This window comes from Liolophura sinensis, chromosome 9 (assembly GCF_032854445.1).
Source record: "Liolophura sinensis isolate JHLJ2023 chromosome 9, CUHK_Ljap_v2, whole genome shotgun sequence".
Lineage (NCBI taxonomy): Eukaryota > Metazoa > Mollusca > Polyplacophora > Chitonida > Chitonidae > Liolophura > Liolophura sinensis.
Window position 1 is genome coordinate 3,557,582 of NC_088303.1, and position 26,314 is coordinate 3,583,895.

The window sequence follows — 26,314 nt, forward strand, 5'->3', positions numbered from 1 at the left end:
TTCCGCTTAACCCATCGCGTTGAATTAGATCGCCGTGTTGGATATAAATCCAACCAAAGCTCAACTGAGAAACATATTTTATTATCGACATCTTTAGTCGACTGCGACTTTAATTTTTGGAGATCAAAAGTGCTCTGTCCTTACAACTATTTTCACTGTCATACAGTTTAACCGAAAATCTTCTTGAAAATGAGCATCGATGGTTGGTTACCATCCCACAATGTTTAAATGTCATTCCGAATTGGCAGGAATGACGGCAAACTCGACATACGATTGGCTGATGGCGTACATTAAGTCGGGCTTTCCACCGGGGAACTACGAGCCGCTTACAAGTGGAGAAAGTTAATAACTAGAAGCCAAGGTTTTTGACAGCATCTGCTTTCTTTTCCTGCCTTGTATGGTTTTCGGTCCCAGTATTCAGGTGTTAGAGGGTGTGCCAAATGTTTTTTTCTTTTTTCCCCATATTTTCCCCCTAACTATTGAAAGGCAAGTACAAGTGCAGGCGTTCCAGCAGGTTTTCAAACATTCCTGAAAATACTTCATTATTTAGGATGACAAACTGCCATAAGGAGAACCCAGTAGGCCTACTTCTGACAATGGACAACCACAAATCTCAAACTGCCTCTCACCAATAACCCAATACTAACCCTCCCAATAGCCCAATTCTAAGGGATCCCTCGATTTCCTTCAAACACATCATCTTCACAACATAGATAAGCCATAGACAAATCAATGAAAGCTAAAATGGCCGATTAAAGCATGCTTGGATCCAGGATTTTCATGAAAACCAATCTCAACCATCTTTCCACATTGGTACCTCCAGCTACAGGTGGACAGACAGAAGAGAGTCCGGTTGGACAGACAGTAGCATGCTCAATTCTATCTCCCGTTTGCGACCAGGAATAATGTAAATTCATGTATTGCTCAGGACATATATACAAATTGACCAGACTGCTTACAACTTCAGCTTTCATATAACTGTAAGTAGCCTGCACAGAAGCCACATGTACAGCATGGCATCAAACACACCCAAAAGGTTAATGAAACACACAGCTGACAATACTCTTGATTAAGGAAACAGGGAACAGCATATTCTTTGAAAGTTTTAATTTATATCTGTGAGGAGACCTGGTAAGCATGCCTTGATTTGAAAATATATTTACATATATTACACTGTTAACTGATTACAATGAAATATGTATGTACATTTATTGTATGTCTAAGAGATACACATATCAACATTAATATGACACCCAGATCGAAAACTAAAGCAGTGATACTGAAAACAAGAAGTAATCACACTGTTGCAATGAAATTCTTGCATCTTTTAAATTAAAGATTTAATTACTAAACCCTTAATTATCTCTTCTGGCGACCAGAATAACAAAATCTGTAGCACAAAAGTTATATTAGACAAATTTGAAGATATAAAATGCTACAGAATCTTTGAAATCTTTTCAAAAATTTTGAATACTACAGAAGTCAGTCTTAGGGTGGAAGAAACTGATGAAAGTCCCCCCTCCCACCACCCAAAACAAAACAAAAATTACAAACATTCACAGCTGAACAAGTAGGATTTCAACCCATGTATACATGATTTTATACAAAAATACTAACCTAAATTTATCATAACCGCTGTTCTGTTCAGTTTCAGAGAAAGTGACCTGTCAGAGAAATTTAAAAGGTATATATATATAGATATGAAGGCTTCAAACAAACCAAAAATCCAAAATCTGTGTATCAAATGATTCATGATCAGAATCTGATGTACCAGTAGTCTACATGCACACTGCATTTGGAGCTTGGACTCCATGTGATATTATCCTGTTAACCTTATACAAACACACTGTACATGCTTAGAGATTCCATAACACACCAATGGGGACTATTTTTGGCAAGAAAATACATACCTACTACAATGCCAACTGAAAAACTCTGTTCACACGTTATGGTTTGCTATATGTCTACAAAATGCAATCAACAGAGTGAAACCAGTTGAGAGCTTTAAGAGCTTTTCAACTGATGACACCTACCAAAGCCATTCTCAAACAAAGAAAATAAAGTTAAAAAGTCGAGATGAATTTGTAAGAACTGTTAAAGATGAAATAAAAAGTTCACCAGGGGAGTACCTCATGTTGACATGGTTGTTTTCAATAGCAAGAAAGTTGGTTGAAGCATGTCACCTGCCGCAGTCTGTTGGTGGCTTTGTTAATGTCAATTTTTCATTCATATCTCTGTACACAGTAGTTCCCAGATCAAATCAAGGGTACACTTCCAGGATATGTACAGGTATGCCTCATAGGATAGTCTGTACACACAGACATGTATACTGTATTTACAAACTGAGTCCAATAAAATATAAGGTTTAATATTTTCACCTAATGACAATAGCTGGACACTGATTAAAGTTAGTGCTTTATAACCCCACATGCTCGTCGCCACATTTTTCGGCCATGTCACCAGTGTACTTGAGTGCTTATTTATGGATTTCAGATTACAAAACAAGAATTTTAATGTACATACACAAACCTTGCTTGTATAATCAAGCATGTTGGTGTTCCAGATAAACACAACAGACCACTCATTCAAACAAATGCAATACAAATCAGCTCTTAAGCAAGCTTGAATTCATATGCCTATAAATAATGTATCACAAAAAGGTAATGTTCCACTGGGCAAAGACATATATAAAAAATGTATCACCAAGCCAATCTCCTCTCATACGCTTACCAGCAAGACTTCAGATTTGTCCTTCCTTGTGCATCATCATAGAACAAAGGCTGAAAGGACTGAGTCATCCAATAGAAGGATGTAGATTACTCTGTCAGATTACAGCTATACATAGCCAATTTATAAATCTACATATTTGTTTGACAGGGAACATGGTCCATGGGACAGTTCATCACCCCAAGCCACTTGTATCTGACACCTGTATGGATGATCTTCAGGCTTGGTGGTGTGCAAATCTGTGAAGAAGGAAAAGTCTATAGTCCCAAGCTCTCAGTTCAGGTTGACAGCTGGGGGAGGCTGGGGTATCAATGATGTGAAAAAAGTTACAACAAAGCACCACAGAAGTGTCAAGGCCCCTGGCCTGGCTTCCTCCGCTTGGGCTTCCCCAGAGTTATCTCCCATCACCTCAGAATCCTCAGGTGTTTCTTGAATCTCATTCTCAGACTGTAAACCAGAAACACATCCAAATTGAATCAAGTGTTAGAGGTGCAAGGTGGATATAAATCACATTCTTTAAGTAATCTGTTACTTTGAAAGTTTTAAAATGATAGTAACATCAGGTTCACTGCCTTCATCTTATGTATAAATATACAGGTGAATGCCTGTGTTGGATACACTATCATTTCTAGGCAAGTGTACCATGAACTTGCTGTTACATTATCCAGTATCTGAAGAAGGGACTGTGTGTATTTATTTAATAATTTATTTATTTATTTCCCTTTTTAGTGTTTACTTATAATAAAACTTAAAAGGACAATATGAGAGGTAATATCAATTTGTTGTTTTTTGTTGATCATATGCACAACAGGGTACAGAAATAACACTGATTAGCCTACCACACCTGTACAATTAGACAGTGATGTCATTGTGACACAGGGCTATTTTACTGTTACTTTGTCGGTAACACAGAAAATAAGAACGAATGATTTCAGATTAACACTACATCGACAATACTTCAGCCATAACATGGCGGGTAGAAACTATGAACGTTAAAAGGACAGGGTAGAAATGTCGGGGACAAAAACAAAAACTTACTGGGGAAAGAAACAGTCACATAGTACTCTCTTCACAACTGATCATTCAAATCCATCAGTTCTACTCTTAATCAAATGACACCTTATATCAAATGACACCTTAAAACCCCATCTCTATTAAAGAATTTGCTCGATAGCACACAAGTTGTATAAATATATGCATAGTGCACATGCTCACCACAGGAAAACGGGTACATGTACAGCTATGTCAGATTTAGATACAAACTATGTAAATTTCTGCTTGTTCTGCTTGTTATTTTTAACATGGAATCCGTCTCAAGGGGTGAACTACTTCATCACTAATATGGAATTAGTGGCACAAATGGCTGACACAGCGCTGGTGGGAATACACTGTGATGAGATGGACCAAATTAATAAAAACAGCTGCAATCTCAAGGGAAGCCACTGACTGCATAACATTGTGCCACTGCAAATTTGCTACAAAGGAGTTGGACTTTTATTTAAAGAAGTTTTTCTACTCAGATAATAGCTGTTGTTTGCGAAGTTTCTATGTATTTTCATACATAGATGTACAGTGATTGTTTGCTATTTTTATTTTGCCTATGGACAAGATTTGCCAGGATTTAAGAAAGGCTTAGTGGAGGAGTGTCCTTGACATTATAGCTGGGGTTCGGCCCAGCTGCCAAGAATTTGCCGTCACTGGAGATCACCATGTTGCGACTCAAGGCCAGTTTAGATAGTTTAAATATATGTCAATATTAATACCATGAGTATATTAATACCATGTCACTCATGGAATTTATCAATTAAAACTCCTCCACTGATAATAAAAAATTGATATTTTCAACTACATCATGTAAGCCTTGCCTGCAGATACCAAATAAGTTTCACATTAAATACCTTTCTTAAAAGGAAAGCAGACAGTCTACTAATTTAAGACCTAAACAATAAGGAATTGTTTTAATTATGTTTATTTCATATATTTTTGGATTTATTTTATTTTTGTGATTTCCACTACATCAATCACAAATAGAGCCATAGGACTGAATGTTATTTGTTCAGAAATTATAACTAACAGTATTTGGTAAGGCATTTGAAACAAAACAGGGTCCTGTGACTGATGTCACTTCTGAAAGTCAATCAATTAAGTTGCTTGTAAAAATCATACCATCAGAATCAAATGTTTTTTCTCAAATGTTACAAAAAAATAAAATTCATTTTCATGAATAGTGTTGACTGGTATGCTTGACAAGTACTTGGCATAAAGATTTTCTTATCCTTTAAGATAGTATAAATCACTAGTGACATCCCCTGTCTTCGGAGTTTGAAGTTGTCGCTTAAAGTAATTACACTATTGTTTGGCAGAAAACAACAGCAAACAGAATAAAGTGTTTTTTATAGGCAGGGCACACTGCGCTGTGGCTTCACGGAGGCATGGCAGACATCCTGATAGGCACGGCACTGCTCCATGCGATAACCTGCTAAATAGATGTCTGACAATACCATGGGATTCAAGTATAGGCTATGAGTGCAGAGAACATGGTTGTACTTGAATGTTCTGTAGCTGGACCTCATGATATACTAGGCAGAGAGTTTGGTCATCTTAAGTGAAGAGTGGACATCATATCACACGGTACACACCAATGTTCTGTCACCCTATTAATACAATGGATGGATGGCTGGTAGGACGGGGAAATTACGATGACATACTGTACATGTAGAGGATGGCATTGCAGCAGGTTCACTCACCAGGGCTTTATATTCCCCTAATTTGGGCACAGTCATTGGCCCCGAAATCCCCCAAAATAGCGGCGTTTTGGAAGACCCCGGAGCCAAAGCTACCAGTCCATGTTGCCTGGAGATTCATTTGGTTGATGGTCACAAATTAATGTGAAGTATTTTTATTCGGACACTAAATGAAGACATGCCAATGCCGAATATAAAACACAACTTATATATACTTTTGAACACACACAATTGTGGGCCATTTTTATTTTTGATAACACATCCATTGTTTAAACCATTTTATCAGCATCCACCCAACACAGAAAGCTAATAATTTCATCATTGTCATTGTGGCTTTGACTCTCGTCTGCAAAATATGTTATTCCTGAATTGTTGGCAAGAGAAGATTTAATTTTCCTTTCACACCACATACTGTAGGCAGTAAGGAGTCCTTCAACTGATTGGCCTGTTAAGTACTTAGCATAGTTGAAGTTATTGGATTTTGACAAAAAATCTTTGGTCACAGGCTCCTGAAGTTTCTCAGCCAGGAAATGAATAAAATCACTAAGCTGTGACTTTGCAATCTGATGCTTTATGAAGTAGTCCAGAGAAAAAATCAGGTGTGAAATATACTGCCGGTTTCTCTCTACTGTACTGATATGGTTGGAATCAAACAGTCCTGATAGTCCCCCAATAGATAACACTCTTCTTGCCTCCTTCTCGTTTCCTAAACACTGTAAATGTAAATTTGTTTTTAGATGTGAATGGAGTCTGTCACTTGGATGTTCACCTAAGTTAGAGCCACCAAAGATAAACGCCTGGGCGTTAGGCTTCTGTCTATCTTGAGCTGATGCATAAACTGAACAAGTTTTACATATGAACCCAGTATTCCCATAAACAAACTCTGGGAACTGCTGCAATATACTGTCCACATTGCGAAATCTACGATCTCCGACTCGGTGTCTCTTCTGTGTTCCCAAAGATGCTGCTGAACTTGTATTACTGGTGGTAGTGCACTTAGAAGTAAGACTTTCACTGTCAACTGTTTCAAAAGATGACTTGTGGGGGCCCGGCTCGGAAGTCAAATATTTCTCATGCCCACCAGCATTTGTAGTAGTTGGACTGTGAGTATCAGTGTCAGCGTCACATGTAGCGATAGTAGAAGTAGTAGTTGTTGTTGTTGCAACCCTGACAGGTTGCTCAGTAAAACCGCCACCTTCTAACTGTTTTGGTTTTTCGGCTCGGGAAAATTCAGTGTCAATGCCTGTATCTGTGGACTCGATCAACCCGGGGCTATTTACTTCCACACTCCCTTCTCCACCGGCTTCGCTGGCAGGCCTACTTGCTTCGTTGAGACTGGATGGAAAAAGCGCTGAATTCCCGACACAGTGTCGTTTTCTGATGATGCTGGGCGGGCCAATATTTTCCTCTTAGTGAGGTAGGTTGAGCTGCCCTTGTTGTGGGATTTGCCACTCGTTCTTGGACGTCCGCGTTGACTCATTATTAAGACATTATTTACATTCTTCAACAAGCACATGTAGACCATTCACGATACAGCGCTCTCGTTTTTTCCCGTCTTTTAAACTGGTACCTTTCCGAGCTCCCATGCATAACGGGCTAAGGGGAACGCGTGATTCACGTGTATTGTCACCTGTACAATGTACGAGTCACCGAAGTCCGCTACAAGGGAACCGTACACGATACACTATTTAGCCACCGACGGATTAACAGCCTGTGATGATATTTTCTGCTTGCCAAAGCGATTATTTAGGAGAAATAATAAATTTTTTGGCGGCAGCGTAATTTGGGCGGATTTATTTTGGGCACGGCGTTTACCGCCGCGATTTTGGGGGAATATAAAGGCCTGCTCACATACATGGCCATGCATGTGCACATAAAAACCAGCCACTGCATACAGCACTATAAATGTTGGCATACACTTGTGCTAATTTGCCATATGGGAGACTCGAGGACGAGCTACACTGAAGGTCCACATGACAGTAGGACACACCGTTTTCTTCTGTGATATTGCAGTGCGTGTCCACTTCACGTATTTTTTATGAGCACACATACACCGATAATTGTGACATAATAAAGGAAAGGACAAATGAGTTCACAGCTTTGGATTGCCTTGATACAGACAGGAAGCAGTTTTCCCCATTAAACAAGTATTTCTGGGAGTATTACAAAGCCAATACATGTTCCCTTTAAGTTTGAGCCATCAGACTACCATAATATCTATGTCGAAGTCTACAAAAAGCAAAAATGATTTTCTTGGGAAATCTATAAAGCAACCTGACACTTAAAATTTGATCTGTATTAAACTTGTCATGGTGAAGCAATGCATTAGGTCTTAATCCAACACCATGATCTATTTTGCAAACAAGAAACGACCCCAATTTTGTCCACTTAGGGCCGCACTTAATTACTTCCCTTGAGGTCACTCTCCCATTTTGGGAGCAAGCTATTGATAGGTGGGACCTCTAACAATGGCTAATGCCCAAGTACAGGGGTTCATAGACATCAAAATGTTAACCACCCTATCAGAAATATGGAGTTTTTTTCAAGGTCGTCTTGTGTTTTGTTCAGATCTAACTGCCCAGTAATAGTGCCATATTGATTTTTTTTGAAATACATAATTACCTTTTGCCAACATGAAAATACTGTTTGCTTGATGTTACAAGCTCTTTATAACAAAAGAAGGCAGGTAAGTCTTTTTTCTTTCTTTGTAGAAGGGAAGAATAATCATAGAATCCTGTTCAAATGAACTTCTTCAACATCGATCAAAATGCAGTATTAAATTATGTCACCCAATATTTGCCATTTCTCAAAATAAATATTCTTAGATTTTACAACAAAACTAACAAGTAAACATTAGTTAAGTATTTTTATGAGTACAATTTGAGGCGACAGTTTGTGTTAGCATTTTCAGGTCCTTTACAGATTGGGTGAGCATTTGAAAATATAACCAAAATCCTGGCCACCTGAGACTTTTGACAGAGTGAAGTGGAACCTAAGGACCTAGAAAAATAAAATCTATACTGAGAAGTCTGTTTCCATCTTCCTAAATTTCCTAATTTTAATTGAACTTTGTGAGATTTAGCAGATTCTTCCTTCATGCCAAGGATCAAACATTTATTCTGTAACCAATACACCATTCAATGTGCCTCTTGTCTAAATGTATGAAGAGCGTAAGCACTCAGCTCAGATCACCAGTTTTGACCTAATTTACACAGCCCAAAACATTTAAACATAAGAATGAGGACTTTGTCTTTGCATGTGAACTTTCCTGCATCTAAAATGCACCTGCCCTTTCTATTGCCACTACCACTGTTTCCACTACACAACAATGTATCAGTAAACAGACACATTTTCGACCCACCAATTTACAAAAATCTGCGGTTTTGATCATGTAACAGCAGGGATTATGATGAAGTAAGGTCTCAATTTCTCACTGTGTTTATAACAGTCTATGACTGAATTAATTTAATTCACCAAAAATAAACTTGGGGATCGACATAAGTGGGCTACAGCTATAGCCTGAGCAACTTGTCCTTGGATACAGGTAAAAACACTTCCCAATTAGACCTATCTCGATCTACGGGCATCAGATACAGTATATCCATCAAAGCTATAAGGCCAACTTTGCTCAGCGGAAATTTTATATCTGGAAAGAGCGCAGACTGACATTTCAAATGATCAGCGACAAAAAACATAATTTTTTTTTAAAATAAAAATAATAATAGTTAGGGCCGACGTGTATGCACCCCTGAAGTAAGGGCAGGTTTCACAGTTCAAGTGGCAAAGATACTTAAGGACCTACCTTCAGTACACATTTTAATTATGCAAACTTATTTGGAAAGCACAGGCTGAATATTACTTTATTTTTGCAGGCATTCGGAGGAAATCCTCTACTCAAATACATCTACAACAGACAACTTTGGCGAACTTTATCAAACAGGCCTATGTATATTCTACATGACTTCTTTTAGCATATCTTGCATTTCTGCAACATTCAATCGCTGACTTTTCTACACTTTGTTGCCAGGAAAATATCTGTCACTATCCTGACACAGCCAACATACAGCATTGGCCTACCGTTCAATAGGCAATGTCACTCTACGCCATAACTGCTGTCATATAACAAGGGAGATAATTCAGGTGGCTTATTGGATGTAGGGGCCCAAAACTCAAACTTGAACTGTAGCTTGTTATGACAAAGCTATGCAACTTTATTTCAATATGATGAATGATTTTCAAAAAAATCCAAAAACCAGTGTAATGGATTGACAGACGGTGCAAACCTATAGTTCCTTGCTCCTAACCCGGATATCATTTAACAGGGGGAACCAATATAACGAGTCGACACAAGGCGCAAACGTGATCAATTTAAGCGGTTTGAGGTCTTACGCAAGTTCTGGTCCTCGTATCTACCTTTTCCCATACATACTCAGACTCTGGCATATTTTGGTCATGATCTTTGTGAGCCTGATTTTAGCCTAGTTCTGCCTAGTACTGTTCCAGGACTGAAGCCTGCTGTTCATTAAATCAAAATGAGTTAACTCACTTGTGCATTGTTTCCTGCTAAGTCTCCCTCCCCAGTCTGATTTGGCGGTACTTCAGCTCCAACTGGCTGGTTTCCATCAGGCTGGGCAGGTGCAGCCGGCTGTTGTTGTTGTTGTTCAGCTTGTTGAGCGACAACCTCAGGTTCTTGCCTCCTCCTGAATCTAAACCAGCCTTTCTCATACCTGAGAACAGTTGTTCATACCATGAGACAGAGAAGAATTCAAGGCATGTTTTCACAAAACTTCATAAATATGATTTCTTTTACTTTATTTCAGACCTGTTTGATTTATTTACTTGACTGTGGTGTAATGCTTTACAATTAAAACATTTTTAATCATACGGTTGGGGTCAGTTTATGTGTGGAGGTATATATCAGGGTAAAGCACCAATTTTTTGCAAGCTAATCATGAACTTTTTGACATCTAACGTTCTTGAAATATCCTGCCTTATATACTTTCAAAGCTCAAATGGACGAAACTTTGAAATGAAATACAAATTAATGTATAAAGGAAAAGCTAAGAGGAAAAATTGCCCTGAAATACTCACAAGTATACAACAAAGAAGAAGAGGAAGACAACGATGAATCTGCTCATTGTGGAGTAGAAGTAAACGATACTGAGGAGCACCCCAAAGCGACTGAATGTGTAGACCCAGTCCAACCAATCCCTCTGACCAAATTCATCTTCATCATCATCATCCACAGGTCCTCCTTGCGCATTCATACGAATGTTCTGATTGGCTGGCTGCTGCGCGTTTCTCAAATTGGCCGCAGGGTTAGGGACTTGTGGCAAAGGTTGTGCGTTGGCAGGAGGTGTGGTTGGAGGTGTACTGCTAGCAGTGGCTGTTTGATAACTGGTTGGACAGCAAAAACAGACTTTTCAGTGAGCTCTTAATCTTACCCCAACTCACCCATAATCAATACCTCAAACAGTTTCAAACCTTACACTGCACATGTTCACACAGAGCAATTTACTTATTTTTCACTTACAAAAATTCTTACTGTAGGTTCTTAATGAAGGGTATACAATTTGTATACTTTATGTGACTTACTATTGCATGTAGTTAGCCATGTACTGAGCATACATTTGCTGCATCCACATATACTGCTGGGGATTGTAGGCCATGTGGTTTACTGCGGGCGGCACCATCTGGTGGTTCATCTGACTGGGTATCTGATAACCCATCTGCTCTATATACTGATTCCACAAGGCAGCTTGCTGAGCATAACTGTACAAAAAAATAAAAAATAGTCATAGCATACACATGACTACTATTTAAAACATGATCATCTTAACTTTCTCTTAAAGAGTTTAACTTCATACTGGTAGCTGGGTGGGGTGAGGGTGGGGGGGATTAAGTTTGAGCTCTATCAATTACCAACAAAACTGTAGCTATTTTTTTCATGTTTTGGACTTTCCTTTTAAGTTGATGAGCATCTTCATTACGATATTGCTCCTTACACTTGAGATTGGTGATGGTTTATACATGTTTGTCAAGTTATATTGTTTTCTTGCATTTTTTTGTGTTCTATTTCAATATTTCACACCTTACACTGCAATGTATTTTGTATGTTTTTCTCTGTCCTTAAATATATTTCATTGAATGTCGGTGTACATGTTTATTATGATATTGCTCATAACAAGTACCATATTTTCTTATCAAATTCTGAAAACTGGTAAGGGCCAATGTGGTGTGTGGCCATGGTTTCAAAATGCTTGTTTTGCATATAATAAAAAGAGTTTTCACAAAAAAAAATGAGCATTTAGCTTCAACTTTAAGGTCTGTAACACATGTAATATTACTAATTAAAAATAAAATCTGACAAGTCTATAGTAGTTTTATAATCCTGCAACCATGTACAAGAAGCTTAAAGACAGATTTGGTAAAGATCGACAGATCCACCTGTATCTCCACAGAGACAACACATACACAAACACAATAGCTGCACACAGACCCGAAGCACCATGTGAAGTAATTATCAAGTTTTACCACTATTATAAACTAGTATACAATGAAAAGTTGAATTTCGACACCACTGTACCAGCTAGGCTCAAAAATTTATTGCGTTTTGGGGGGAAAAATGTCTGCCCTGACATCAGATGTGAGACTGTTAACTCTATCTCCCATCAGATAGTCTCAGTAGTGAAAAGTGTTTACAAAGACACCAGTCCATGTGAATCCAACATTAATACATGTAACAAGTGTTTATGAGTATTTCATCACGTGAAAGAGGACACATGATAGAACATACACATTAACATGAGAAGACCATATGTGAATTAACACATGATTTAATATAGAGCCTCTGTTGTATTATCTACGGGCTGTCCATATTATTACACCTGGACTTACCTGTGTGGCACATGTGTGGGAGGTTGTGTAGAGACAGGGGTGGGTTCTGGCCGCCTATGTCGCAGTCCACCACTCTGTGCTGAACTGCTTGCTGGAGGAACAGGTTTGTTAACCATCTACAAAGGTTAATAAAAGGTTAATTCAATGGATAAATTAGCTATACTGTAGTTATCAGTTATGGTTATCAACATTTAATATTAACAACTAAGAAGCAAATCATGACATCTGACCATAGAGACCTCTTCTTTAATACAAAATTCTAATGTGGTACATAACACCCATCAGTGTGAGGAAGAATATTTTGTCAAAGGATAATGGCAAAATACAAACATGTAGACTTGAAAGTACACTGACTAGATATCCTCATAAGCCTTGCACCCTAGTCTACTGTAACTGATATCATACGCTTTGTTTCTCATTTGGTAGAAGATAATCCGCAAACAAGGTTCAAGGGATTCCTGTAGCAAATCTGAGATCAGTGTGTTTGTTTCAATCGCGATAACATGTGGAAACAAAAGCTCGAAAGAACACATAGAGGGATATGTTTGAAAGGAGATACATTTGTCATGCTAAAGCAAAAGTTAGGATGGATGGACAGATGAGCTGAAACCAGAATATCCCCTCATACTTGAGGGAGGGAAGGTACAGTAACGAATAAAGTTTAATTTTATTTGGCTAAGGAGTTAAGGAGATGACAATTTTAGTCACGATACAACGTCTGACCTAGAACAAAGCAGTCAAGCCAGCCAGGATCTAATCCCGTCTAGGAGACTTGCCAGTCAGTGAAACCTTATATAAAGCGAACAAAATACACATTACAATACCATAAAATTGGTGCTTTCCCATCGTTCTAGCCCTATTGGTACCACATGATACGCAAACAAAGATCTGGGAACATACCATATGTTCAACTTACATAGGTCAATATCAACGATATACAACGCTCTGGGAATTTCACTTAGCATTGAGAAATGTAGGTCAGACACACAAAGTTCATACTTACACTGTTCCTAGGCTGACTATCAGTGTATCCACTAGAACCTTCACTGGTAGGAGAACAAACTAAGTGAACTGTGTGCTGAGTGTCTTCACCATACTGAAATCATAAATAAAAGGGTTATATTACATGCAGAATATGAAATCATGAGCTAGTTGTAGCAGCATAAGCAAATAAGGAAATCAAACACAAGTTTATTCCGTAATGTGAAAGTGCTGTAAAACAATTTTTTTGTCAAGTTTTAACTTATAGTGACATTAATATGTAAACAAAGGATAGCAGAATGGATATTTAGAAAACATCTTTGCATACCTGTCGCAAAATGTCCTTCAGCATTAAATGATCTTGCAATAACCTTCCAGAATATATCAGCTTTTGCTCTTTCTCTTCCTGCAAAAAATTATCAGTAGATTATAAGTACACATATCAAAGATAAATGCTATGTTGTAGTTCCAAAAATGTCATAAATGTAAGACTCAAACATGATCAAAATAAGTGAAATCAGCGTTTCTGGAGTTGTATTTTAACACAGGTCTGGATGACGCGAGGTGGAGGTTCTCCCAAACTAACGCGACTAAAAGGTGTGATTTTATGGTAGATAAAATTTGCACAGTTGTTGCTAAACTCACATTCTGTCTATTTATCTATATGGAAATTACCCATCATCACATAGTTGAAAAGCTAAACTCCACAGGAAATCAGAAGAACAAAAAGCATTACCGGCTTGCTGGGATACACGGAAGATAAATGCTCCTTTAATTTCTTCACAGTCCATCCAAGCATACACTCGATTGTTTGGTCGGCAATGCGTTGATTTGGGGCTTTCACCACTAGAGTCACTGGGTTACTGGGTCCTATATCCATGGTAGATCTCTTCCTCAGCTAGCAAAGCATGAAACTTGAACAGTGTCCTCAGAAAGTCAACACAAAAGCTGCTTCAGCTTAAAGCAATATTTCAGGTAGGGCCTTTAACACTACAAGTGAAAAATAAACCCACAAAAAAACCCCAAAAACAAACAACGGCTGATCAATGCTGCAAATGGCACAAGTAATTACACAGAACAATTCCTTCTTTTCCACAATATTTCTCCTAAAACGGAGCAAGTTTCACTGGCTTCTCATATATCTGGTAAATTTCACGAGATCAGCTGCAGTCTATATACCCCAAGATGTGTGTTTTCCAGATTCGCGAAACCGAAGTCAACTGTCAAGACCGTGTTGTTGTTGTTGTTGTTTAACAGTATACCAGTGTAGACCTTGAGGATGAATATCTAAAAGCACAGCGGGATACCATACACTAAGAAAGATGGCAGTAAACAACCCAACAAAACCGTGTCTACTAAATGCCGACACACTACGTATTGTCACCTACGAACTCCTCATGCTTATAGCTTTCTTGTTTATCTCCTTGATCATCCGTGAATTTTGTCCACATCAACGAAATAACCAGATGACGTCAGTCACATGACCACAAGGTCTATTTGGCGAGATGTGATTGGCTAGAAGACGTTCAGTACCCGCTGGCTTCCGCCTGTAGTGCTGATACCTGTTTTTTTGTTGTATTTTTTCTGTTTAAAAGTAGACGTGCTGGTTCATATTATCAGTAGTCGGGCTTAAAGTTAACAACCTAAGCAGCGGTCGGGAGTTTATAAACATGCAGGTGACACAGCTAGGAGAAACAAACAAGTTATTGTCTATTTCTTTTAGAGAGTCGCCTATATTCCGCTGCCTCTAAGATCAGTCATACTCGCTACCAAAATTGCCTTTAGTTAGTGACTCGTTACACAAGCTCTTCAGATGGATATGTTGGAACTTCATTTTCACTTTTTCTAATTCATAATGTTAAACTCCACGCAGTAACACGTCCTACACTACAATTTCTGCGAATAGGCTACATTGTCTTTTTTTTAATAACGAAATTTCCTGACATTACTACAACAGATAACATTTTATTCATTTATTAAGGCAATATGATGCGAAAACGTGTAAACAATTTCAAGCATGACAGAGGCAGAAACAAGATAGACAGCAGTTTACGAAACCGATATCGCCCTCCGTCAAAACATGTTGAACTCCGCCCAATATGCAGCAGGCAATGGCCTTTGAATAATTATGACGTCACTCGAGGCAATATTTTCTTGCCGTCGAAACGGGGCTTATGGACTTTAACATCATCAGTTAGAAAAAGTGTTCTAACTTCATTTTCCACGTAATAATGTGAACTTCAAACATATCAGTGTGTGGAGCTTATGTTGTTACGTACGTGTCACTGACTAATGGCAATTTTGGTAGCGAGTATGACTGATTTAACAGACAGTGGAAAATAGGCGTATAGGAGGTTTTGAAAGAACCTCCCTTGTTTGCTGATTCTTTGGGAAGTTCCGCCCATTGCTCTATTCTTTCTTTGTTTTCCTTACAAATGATTTTCGTCCAGTTTTATGTAGATATGTATTGGATGGAATTATTCTGTGTAAAAGCTTATATTGGAAATCTTTCAGTTTTGTACAGGAAGAAGAGTGGAAAGCGGCAATAAAAACATCACGCCAATCTGTATCTCTTATATTGAGTACATTTTCCCAGTTTTGATATTTTTGTTCTGCAATTTAATAGTATTGAAGATATCATGGAAACCCTGGCTCCCCTTTTTCCTCTAACCAATATTGAAATGAAAAAGAGAGAGCTGGTCTCATAAGATCAACATCTTTGCACACATCTGCATCCTGTTACCGTTTGATGTGTATGCTTGCTAATAGTTTATTGTAGTACAAAAAATGCCCTTTACTTTATATTTCTGCTTAAAATCTGTAAATGTTAAAAATTGTTCTACTGGATTTATTAGATTTCTAACATACCGGACATTACTGTCATGCCATTATTTTATATGTTGGGTATTTAAAATGCGAATTATTGCATATGTGCTCATCCAAACAATTTAAGAGTAATATATGTTTTATTTTTTTGCTGAAGCCCCCCCCCCCCCCCATGCCTTTAAGGTATCTAGCCAAAAGGGATTTTTTAAGAAGTGTCGTATGTTTTTCATATACGCGCTTCCAACGGTGAATAAGTGTTTAAAGTTCTCGGATTTAAAGCTCACATTTTGGCCAGTTTTGAGTTTTAGCAAATATCTTTCTCATTCAAGAAATTGTTAATGCTTGTGCAAATTTCACTACATTTACCATACGTATACCTCCACATTCGCTATTCGTAAGTTGCGACCTTTTTATACAATCCATCATTTAATAAAAACAAGCACGGTATCTATCTCTTTAAAAATTGCATTTGGAAGATTTAGGAAGGTGGTAAAGAGATGTATAAGTTTGGGTAGTGCAGTGGAATTAATTACTGTTAACTTTCCAAAAAAGTTTCATTACAGATCTGGTAAAACGAATTCATCGGGGGCCTCCGTGGCTCAGTTGGTTAGCACGCTAGCACAGCATAATGACCCAGGAGTCTCTCACCAATGCGGTCGTTGTGAGTTCAAGTCTTGCTCATGCTGGCTTCCTCTCCGGCCGTAAGTGGGAAGGTCAGGCAACAACTTGCGGATGGTCGTGGGCTTCCCCCGGGCTCTGCCCAGTTTCCTCCCACTATAATGCTGGCCGCCGTGGTATAAGTGAAATATTCTTGAGTACGGCGTAAAACACCAATCAAATAAAATCAATAAAACTGTATTCATCGTGTTGAATTAGATCGCCACTTTGGATATATAAATCCTGCGTCTTTCCAACGTCATTGAGAACTGTTGACTGCTTCTCTTTGCATGATTCCTCTCCATTTTCGTACTTTATATGCTTTCTTATAGTTCTTCGGTAATTTATGTTAAAATACCTCGTTTTGGGAACTCGCCTTGCGATTATTGACCTGGAACATTCATCTTGGTAGACGGCTGGTTTACTAATGTTTCGACGCATAGATTCGGGTCGTTATACGCCTATCAGACCGGGTCCACAGCTCAGAGCTTCATTGTACGACGTCCACAGCTCGGGGTTGGCGTCTCCGGGTCGTTATGCGCCTATCCGTCTGGGTTCTCAGCTCAGAGCTGCTGTTCCCGGATCGTTATACGCCTATCGAACAGGGTCCACAGCTCAGAGCTTGTTCCCGGATCGTTATACATGTACGTCTATCAGACCGGGTCCTCAGCTGTCACTGTATCGCATTACAGGTCAGTCATACAGGGTTCTCAACTCGGAGCTGCTACGTGTGATTATGTGACTATTAACCAGGGTCCTCACCTTGGAGCTACTGTCTACGGGTCATTATGTGTCTGTTGAACAGGGTCCTCAGCTTTAAACTGCTGTCTCCGGATAATCTTGTGTCTATCAAACAGGGTCTTCAGCTTGGAGCTCCAGTCTCCGGGTCATTATGTACCTATTAAACAGGCTCCTCAGCTAGGGGGCTTCAGTCTGTGTCTATTACACAGGGTCCTCCGCCGGGAACTCCAGTCTCCGGGTCATTATGTACCTATTAAACAGGGTCCTCAGCTAGGGGCTCCAGTCTGTGTCTATTACACAGGGTCCTCCGCCAGGAGCTCCAGTCTCCGGGTCATTATGTACCTATTAAACAGGGTCCTCAGCTGGGGGCTCCAGTCTGTGTCTATTACACAGGGTCCTCCGCCAGGAGCTCCAGTCTCCGGGTCATTATGTACCTATTAAACAGGGTCCTCAGCTAGGGGCTCCAGTCTGTGTCTATTACATAGGGTCCTCCGCCAGGAGCTCCAGTCTCCAGGTCATTATGTACCTACTAAACAGGGTCCTCAGCTAGGGGCTCCAGTCTGTGTCTATTACACAGGGTCCTCCGCCGGGAGCTCGTCTCCGGGTCATTATGTACCAATTAAACAGGCTCTTCAGTTTGGAGCTGCTGTCTACAGGTCATCATGTGCCAATTAAACAGGGTCAGCTAGGTGCTCCAGTCTCCAGGTGATTATGTGCCTATTAAACAGGGTCCTCAGCTTGGAGCTGTTGTCTTCTGGTCATTATGTGTCTAGTGGACAGGGTCCTCAGCTTGGAGCTGCGGTCTCCAGGTCATTATGTGCCTACTAAACAGGGTCCTCAGCTTGGAGCTGCTGTCTTGTGGTCATTATGTGCCTACTGAACAGGGTCCTCAGCTTGGAGCTGTTGTCTTCTAGTCATTATGTGCCTACTGAACAGGTTCCTCAGCTTGGAGCTCCTGTCTACAGGTCATTATATGCCCACTAAACAGGGTCTTCAGCTTGGAGCTGCTGTCTACAGGTCATTATATGCCTACTAAACAGGGTCTTCAGCTTGGAGCTGCTGTCTTCTGGTCATTATGTGCCTACTAAACAGGGTCTTCAGCTTGGAGCTGCTGTCTTCTGGTCATTATGTGCCTACTAAACAGGGTCTTCAGCTTGGAGTTGCTGTCTACAGGTCATTATATGCCTATTAAACAGGGTATTCAGCTTGGAGCTGCTGTCTTCTGGTCATTATATGCCTACTAAACAGGGTCCTCAGCTTGGAGCTGCTGTCTACAGGTCATTATATGCCTACTAAACAGGGTCTTCAGCTTGGAGCTGCTGTCTTCTGGTCATTATGTGCCTACTAAACAGGGTCTTCAGCTTGGAGCTGCTGTCTTCTGGTCATTATGTGCCTACTAAACAGGGTCTTCAGCTTGGAGTTGCTGTCTACAGGTCATTATATGCCTATTAAACAGGGTATTCAGCTTGGAGCTGCTGTCTTCTGGTCATTATATGCCTACTAAACAGGGTCCTCAGCTTGGAGCTGCTGTCTACAGGTCATTATATGCCTACTAAACAGGGTCTTCAGCTTGGAGCTGCTGTCTTCTGGTCATTATGTGCCTACTGAACAGGGTCATGAGCTTGGAGCTACTGTCTCCGGGTCATTATGTGCCCACTAAACACGGTCATGAGCTTGGAGCTGCTGTGTTCCGGTCATTATGTACCTAGTGAACAGTGTCCTCAGCTTGGAGTTGCTGTCTTCTGGTCATAATGTATCTATTAAACAGGGTCATGAGCTTGGAGCTGCTGTCTTCTGGTCATTATGTGCCTACTAAACAGGGCCCTCAGCTTGGAGCTGCTGTCTCTGGGTCATTATGTGCCCACTAAACAGGGTCCTCAGCTTGGAGCTGTTGTCTTCTAGTCATTATGTGCCTACGGAACAGGGTCGTCAGCTTAGAGCTGCTGTCTACAGGTCATTACATGCCTACTAAACAGGAGCAGCTAGGAGCTGCTGTCTTGTGGTCATTATGTGCCTACGGAACAGGGTCTTCAGCTTGGAGCTGCTGTCTACAGGTCATTATATGCCTACTAAACAGGCTCCTCAGCTAGGAGCTGCTGTCTTGTGGTCATTATGTGCCTACTGAACAGGGTCCTCAGCTTGGAGCTGCTGTCTTCTGGTCATTATGTGCATACTAAACAGGGCCCTCAGCTTGGAGCTGCTGTCTCTGGGTCATTATGTGCCTACTAAACAGGGTCATGAGCTTGGAGCTGCTGTGTTCCGGTCATTATGTACCTAGTGAACAGTGTCCTCAGCTTGGAGTTGTTGTCTTCTGGTCATAATGTATCTATTAAACAGGGTCATGAGCTTGGATCTGCTGTCTTCTGGTCATTATGTGCCTACTAAACAGGGCCCTCAGCTTGGAGCTGCTGTCTCCCGGTCATTATGTGCCTGCTGAACAGGGTCATGAGCTTGGAACTGCTGTCTTCTGGTCATTTATTTATTTATTTGACTGGTGTTTTACGCCGTACTCAAGAATATTTCACTTATATGACGGCTGCCAGCATTATGGTGGAAGGAAACCGGGCAGAGCCCGGGGGAAACCCACAACCATCCGAATGTGCCTACTGAACAGGGTCATGAGCTTGGAGCTGCTATCTTCTGGTCATTGTGTCTTTAAGACCGGGCCCCAGGTCACATTACATCTCTATCACACAAGGTCCTCAGCATAGGTACATCCCGATACCACATCCGTCAACCTCAAAAAAGGCAGCTTGTCTGTTTGGTTTTATAATAAATTTATTAAATGAATGCACATTTTTTTTCATTTGAGTTAAATGACCCATGTAAGTATGTGCTTTTGCACTTAACCATTTACATTTCTAGAGGAAAACCTTAATTTATATGATTGGTGTTTTATGCCGTAGGAAAACCTTAATTTTTCTATCACATGACATTGTATATGTATAAAAAAAACTTTCAATCATACACTAAACACAAAACAATATTGTGCTTTCACTTTTTATAGTGTTTTCATGACTCATAAATTAATTTGTGAATAAAATATGCTGAAGTTGACAAATAAAGACTTGATCGCATGAACATTTAGTGTAGTATCAGCAGTTACCTAATCTCCAATTGAAGTTGCATTCATCACTATAATACTTATTTTCAAACTGACCACTGATCTCTGTTCAAATAATATATCTAAGTGTACATAAGCATTAACCAGCACAGTTTTTGCTTTCCACATAGAAAGTAGTCAAGGACCAATACATGCAATTTTATGAATTTATGTGTGTAAGTGTAAAATGTACTATCACTAACACATGATGTGTGGTGTTTTAAAACTCCATGCATCAATTCATTTGTAATATGGTCAATTTATAGAAAACTTTAAAAATGAAATTGTTGAGAGTAGATTTCAAGGAAAAAACCTTATTGAAATCATAAATAAACACACAGACTGGTGTGTTTAACAGTTGTGAAAATATAGTGCAAGAAAAACAATATCACAGGTTCTTGCAAAACTATCACAGTTAAAACTCATAATGTAACATGAAGCTTTTAAGACTTTAACAAACTTGCAAATCATATTTAATTATACATACTTGGAATCAGTATTTATAAGGGTACTGCCAATAAATGTTTTACAATCTCGGGCTACCACAAACCAGGTATATGTGGACACTTACAAGTAAGTCTACTGACAACATTTCCAACAAACATTGCCAGTGTGAACTATCTTGCAGCAGGAATGGTATTGACATGAGCCATGGAGAGAGAGCAATACGACTGTTCTGGTATGAAATATTTCTGTGAAGATTTCAGAGTGATAAGGACAGGCTCCTGGAAGCGCAAGTCCACTGTGTCCTGGGGACTGGGGAATGGGTTTAGGTACAGCTTCTTCATGGGTAAGTTGATGCTGGGAGGGAAATCAGGTGTCTGGGTCACACTAGCCCCAGGAGGCATCTGTCTGTAGTCTGTAAACATACAAACACCATGACAACTATACCAATGGTGATAATTTACTTCCTTTATTTAGTTGGGGGAGGGGGTAACAGAAACAGGATAATTATGTCATGTGTACAAAAAAAATATCTCAGGTTCAAGTCCAGTCAAATGTTTTTCTTTCTCTTTTCCTTTCGTGCTTTAAAAAATCTAAATTTTTATCAGCTCTTCAGTCAATACCCTTGAACCAAGCAAGACAATATTATATCAGAATATGTGAAATTTACAATTTTCAAACTAGACATCAAAGTACATTCTTATATACATAAGTGTGGTCCATTCCATTTGCTCAGAATATTAAATTTCCCCTGTAGGTCCCCATAAGGAAATGGTCCTTTTACTATTTTGGAAATAGTATACAGTACTTGATGGCATGCTGCAAGCATTCAACAAGTGGTAGAGATATTCAGATAATATCCCCAAATATGTGTACACCTGACATATTCTTGAATACTGCATAAGCACCAATCAAATAAACAAACGAATCATCCCAACTTACCAGTATTATAGGAGGTTTCCCGCTTGGGTCTGCAACAACTGGTGTGAGTTTCTCCAAGACGTACCAGAGCAGTCTTACTGCACAATAATAAACATACAGCTTTTTGTCAACAAACTTTGATTGTAAATCACTGGCAAGAACAAGCAAGAAGAAACAAGAATTTATTCACCATTTTTTCATTTGTAACACATAAACCGAAAAGTTTGAATACATAATTAATTTGGGAAGAGCTTTTTGTGCAATAAACTTGTAGTATAAGGACATGTACATGTATACCTAAACCTCTCGTCCAATGCAGTTGTTTGGAGTAGGGTATTAAAGCAGCAAACTGCAAACATATACACACTGTTATAGCACAAGCAAATAGCCTATAGGCTTGTGTATCATGGTAGTCACCATGATAGCCCATAAGGTAGTTCCCATGATAGTCCATCATGGTAGTCAGCATGACAGTCCATCAAGGTAGTCACCACGATAGTCCATCATGGTAGTCCATCATGGTTGTCCATCATGGTAGTCAGCATGACAGTCCATCATGGTAGTCATCATGACAGTCCATCATGGTAGTCCATCATGATAGTCCATCATGGTAGTCAGCATGACAGTCCATCAAGGTAGTTACCATGATAGTCCATCATGGTAGTCACCACGATAGTCCATCACGGTAGTCCATCATGGTTGTCCATCATGGTAGTCAGCAAGACAATCCATCATGGTAGTCATCATGACAGTCCATCATGGTAGTCCATCATGATAGTCCATCATGGTAGTCAGCATGACAGTCCATCATGATAGTCCATCATGGTAGTCAGCATGACAGTCCATCAAGGTAGTCACCACGATAGAGAGCAGTCCATCATTGTGGTCATTGTGGTCATTATGACAGTCCATCATGACAGTCCATCAAGGTAGTCACCATGATAGTCCATCATGGTAGTTCATCATGGTGGTCATTATGACAGTCCATCATGAAAGTCCATCAAGGTAGTCACCACGATAGTCCATCATGATAGTCCATCATGGTTATCCATCATGGTAGTCATGATGAAAGTCCATCAAGGTAGTCCATCATGGTAGTCCATCATGATAGTCCATCATGGTAGTCCATCATGGTAGTCCATCATGATAGTCCATCATGATAGTCCATCATGATAGTCCATCATGGTAGTCCATCATGATAATCCATCATGATAATCCATCATGATAATCCATCATTGTATCATGGATAAAACATCACGTCTTGCTATCTGGTAATCAGCCCTGTTACCACTTCAAATCCAATATTCTGCACTAGTGCACAGATGCGGATGTCATTTTGTTATGTTCCTCAATCCAAATCTCAATACACAAAACTCACACATTTACCCAACTGCTTATTTTCTGTTATCTCACAGGTGAAGTTTGGTTGATCTGTGTATACAATTATTAAAACTGAATGTGAGAGTGTACAAGAGAGTGCTTTTGCATACAAGGTTTCTACAGGCAAATTAGATCAAAGATACTGCAGTATCTACTAACAATATATAAATAGCAAACTTACTATGAGTGCACAAAAAAGAAACTTACTGCTGTATTTTAGGCAATACCAAAACAGTATTCTTTGTCTGTCCAGATTTCTCTTCACTGATTGGTGGAATAGGTCCTCGTCTTAATTTCTCCATTTCCTTCTCAAACGTGATCTCACAGAAATAGTTAATGGCCTCGACAAATGTTGCATTTTCCAGCACTGACGAATCAGTCACACTGTCTAAGTTGACTAAAAAACAAAAACGCACACCTATGATTCTCTTTCCTGTATGGACTTCTAAAAATTTACTGTACAAGCACAGAAAGATGATGCTGCACTTTTTCCCTCATATTTGAAACTTTTACAAGGGTTGCAGCTTTTAGATGGTAAGAGGATACTTGGAATAAAATTCAGGGAAATCCCTCAACACAAAATGTTAACTTAGCCCATGCCCAAGAGGATCAAGTGAAAACATAGATGGCAAGACAAATCTGTCATCGAGGAAAAAAACAGAAAATGTCCAACTGGGGAAAGAGGTTATGTTCAAAGAAAAATATTTTTGTATTTACTAGTATTTAGTTTTTAACAAGTCTGCTCATCAATCTGTAACTGATAGAATGCATGCATTCATTTTCATTTCGCAACTGTAGCTGAGTGATGCCTCTTGTGACTAAGGTAATTTACAAAGCCTTGCTAATACAAACTATTATAGGGGTTGTACCCCATACCAGCCAACCCAATTTGAGTTCTCACCACTGTTTATTTTATGTTTGTCAGGCTGGGTTGGGTGACTGGGTGGCTGGGTGCGTGCCATTCAGGGCGTGTGCCTTTTTGCATCTCCACAGTGACGACACATGCTGGGCGTCTCACTGTAGCACAGTTTACTGTGAGGATGCACAGCTTACAGTAGGATGCCGCATCTATTTGTCCCTTTATGGTACCTTACTCAATATGTCCATCATAAGATAATAATGAGATGCTGGCAGCAATAAGGCAAACTCCCATGTACAATGTATAATAAAGTGTAAACCATGTGACATGATGTATTGGCCTTTGTTGCTGTCAATAACCCCGTATCACACTGGTCCCATCTAGTAGCTGCTTCCTATCTTGACTTCTTGTTAATGACTTTGGAGGATGTTTGCACGAAGTGAAATTGTTGCTTCAAAAGACAAATGATGAAAAAGCTCATTTCACTTCTCAAAATCATTGAGCAATAATTTGATTGGACCAACATTTCTCAGACCTACAGCCAGCAACCTGCCAGTATATTTATTTATTTACCTGTACTTCAACTACTGTTTAATGTCACACACTCAAGAATCTTTCTCCTGTACAATGGGAGTCAGTTATATGGGTAAAGAATCTCAATGGAAAAATTTTTTATCAGTACAAAAAGACTGTGCACATGTTCAAAGTGCCTACGACCAAACCTAGGAGTTCCAGAAAGTTCCCTTCATCACTTCACACCCATATACATGATATAAGACAGTACAGGTTTACAGGTTAGGGATGTATGGGAAATCTGATCCAATGACCCAGCACAGGCTTTAGGAGTGATATCTCTATCAGGAGCACACAAATGATTCCTGGTAAACCACAATGTTACCTGTGATAGCATGATGAGGTGGCTTTTTGTTCTGACTCACTGGCCTGTTGTCTGTTGATCGCTCCAGTTTGGGAGATGTATCCACCACACTGTCTTCTCCCTACAGCACACAATGTCACACAACAACTGAGAGACAGGCAGGCTGATTGGTCCAGACTTCAGGTCCTCCAACTTTTCAGCAACCTTTCAACATTACAGTAGTCTAAACACCCCACTTCAGGAACTTTAAATACTGGAAGCTTACCTGCTGCAGCACATTTATTTATTTATTTGTTTGACTGTTGCCACTCTCACCATGCTTAAGAATTCAAACAAAAGGTTGTCAATATTATGGGTGGACGAAATCTGAGTTCCTGGCATAAACAACTGGCCTTTGGCAAGTTTACTGATGAACTCTTTCACATGTGATGTACAGATATGCACACCCTATTAGGGGAATACATGCTGTCTTCAACAATACTAGACTGTGCAAGCAGTAACAAGCAGAGAGAGTGGGAGAATCGACAAATTTTCTGTCCATGGCTGGATTTGAAGCCACCCCTCCTATGTCCTAGCCATTGAAAGTCAAGTGCTTCTAACCACAGAACATGTATATTACCTGTGCAAATACAGGTCAAAATATACATATATTTATTTCTTTGACGGATGTTTTATACCATACTCGAGAATATTTCACTTACACAAAGGTGGCCATCAATATGATGGGAGGAAACTGGGCCGAGCCCACGGGAAACCCACGATCAACTGCAAGTTGCTGACAGACTTTCACATGTACGACCTGATAGGCAGCCAGCATGAGCTGGACTTGAACTCACAGCCACCGCATCAAAATATACATGTACATATAGGCTTCACCATCCTTAGGCTTGCCAAAATATGGCTGCAATACAGCTGAAGTACATGTAGCATCAAGCCATAATCATTCATGCAATCATTATTAGCAGCAAGAGGAAATTAAGACAAGCTATAGTTTTGACTATATTATGTCTACTGTGAATACCGGAGAGCGTTTCCTAGTGCTGCTTGCTTGAGATCCTGCTGCTTGCCTCTGCCCCAGCCTTCCATGAACATTCTGACCTCGCCTTAATTTCTCAATTGTATCCTCCAGATGGATCTTGAAGGACGCCATCCACCTG

General features: G+C 39.7%; 2 protein-coding genes across 2 annotated transcripts in view; both read right to left on the reverse strand.

Annotated features, from left to right (window-relative positions):
* Positions 1 to 1,094: 1,094 nt before the first annotated feature.
* On the reverse strand, positions 1,095 to 14,788 carry LOC135474747 (homocysteine-responsive endoplasmic reticulum-resident ubiquitin-like domain member 2 protein). The gene is made up of 8 exons (XM_064754329.1): positions 14,086 to 14,788; positions 13,678 to 13,755; positions 13,372 to 13,464; positions 12,369 to 12,484; positions 11,067 to 11,243; positions 10,563 to 10,868; positions 10,018 to 10,198; positions 1,095 to 3,174 (listed from the first exon to the last, which is right to left on the reverse strand). Exons 1-8 carry the CDS (start codon positions 14,227 to 14,229, stop codon positions 3,001 to 3,003), a joined length of 1,269 nt encoding a protein of 422 aa, XP_064610399.1. The 5' UTR covers positions 14,230 to 14,788; the 3' UTR covers positions 1,095 to 3,000.
* A 5,548-nt stretch (positions 14,789 to 20,336) lies between these two features.
* The window catches only part of LOC135474835 (uncharacterized), a 38,126-nt gene continuing 32,148 nt past the window's right edge, over positions 20,337 to 26,314 (reverse strand). The window contains exons 25-29 of the mRNA XM_064754449.1: positions 26,179 to 26,311; positions 25,179 to 25,278; positions 23,629 to 23,818; positions 22,063 to 22,139; positions 20,337 to 21,535 (exon numbers count right to left, since the gene is read on the reverse strand). Coding sequence (XP_064610519.1) covers positions 21,294 to 21,535; positions 22,063 to 22,139; positions 23,629 to 23,818; positions 25,179 to 25,278; positions 26,179 to 26,311 — 742 coding nt within the window. The 3' untranslated portion in view covers positions 20,337 to 21,293. The remainder of the gene's footprint in view (positions 21,536 to 22,062; positions 22,140 to 23,628; positions 23,819 to 25,178; positions 25,279 to 26,178; positions 26,312 to 26,314) is intronic.

Coding starts and splice junctions, on each gene's coding strand:
- LOC135474747 (XM_064754329.1), bottom strand. CDS start 14,229: ATGGATATAGGACCCAGTAACCCAGTGACTCTAGTGGTGAAAGCCCCA. Junction 10,869..11,066: donor ATGGCTAACTACATGCAATA/GTAAGTCACATA, acceptor CTGTCCAACCAG/TTATCAAACAGCCACTGCTA. Junction 10,199..10,562: donor TTCTTCTTTGTTGTATACTT/GTGAGTATTTCA, acceptor AACTGTTCTCAG/GTATGAGAAAGGCTGGTTTA.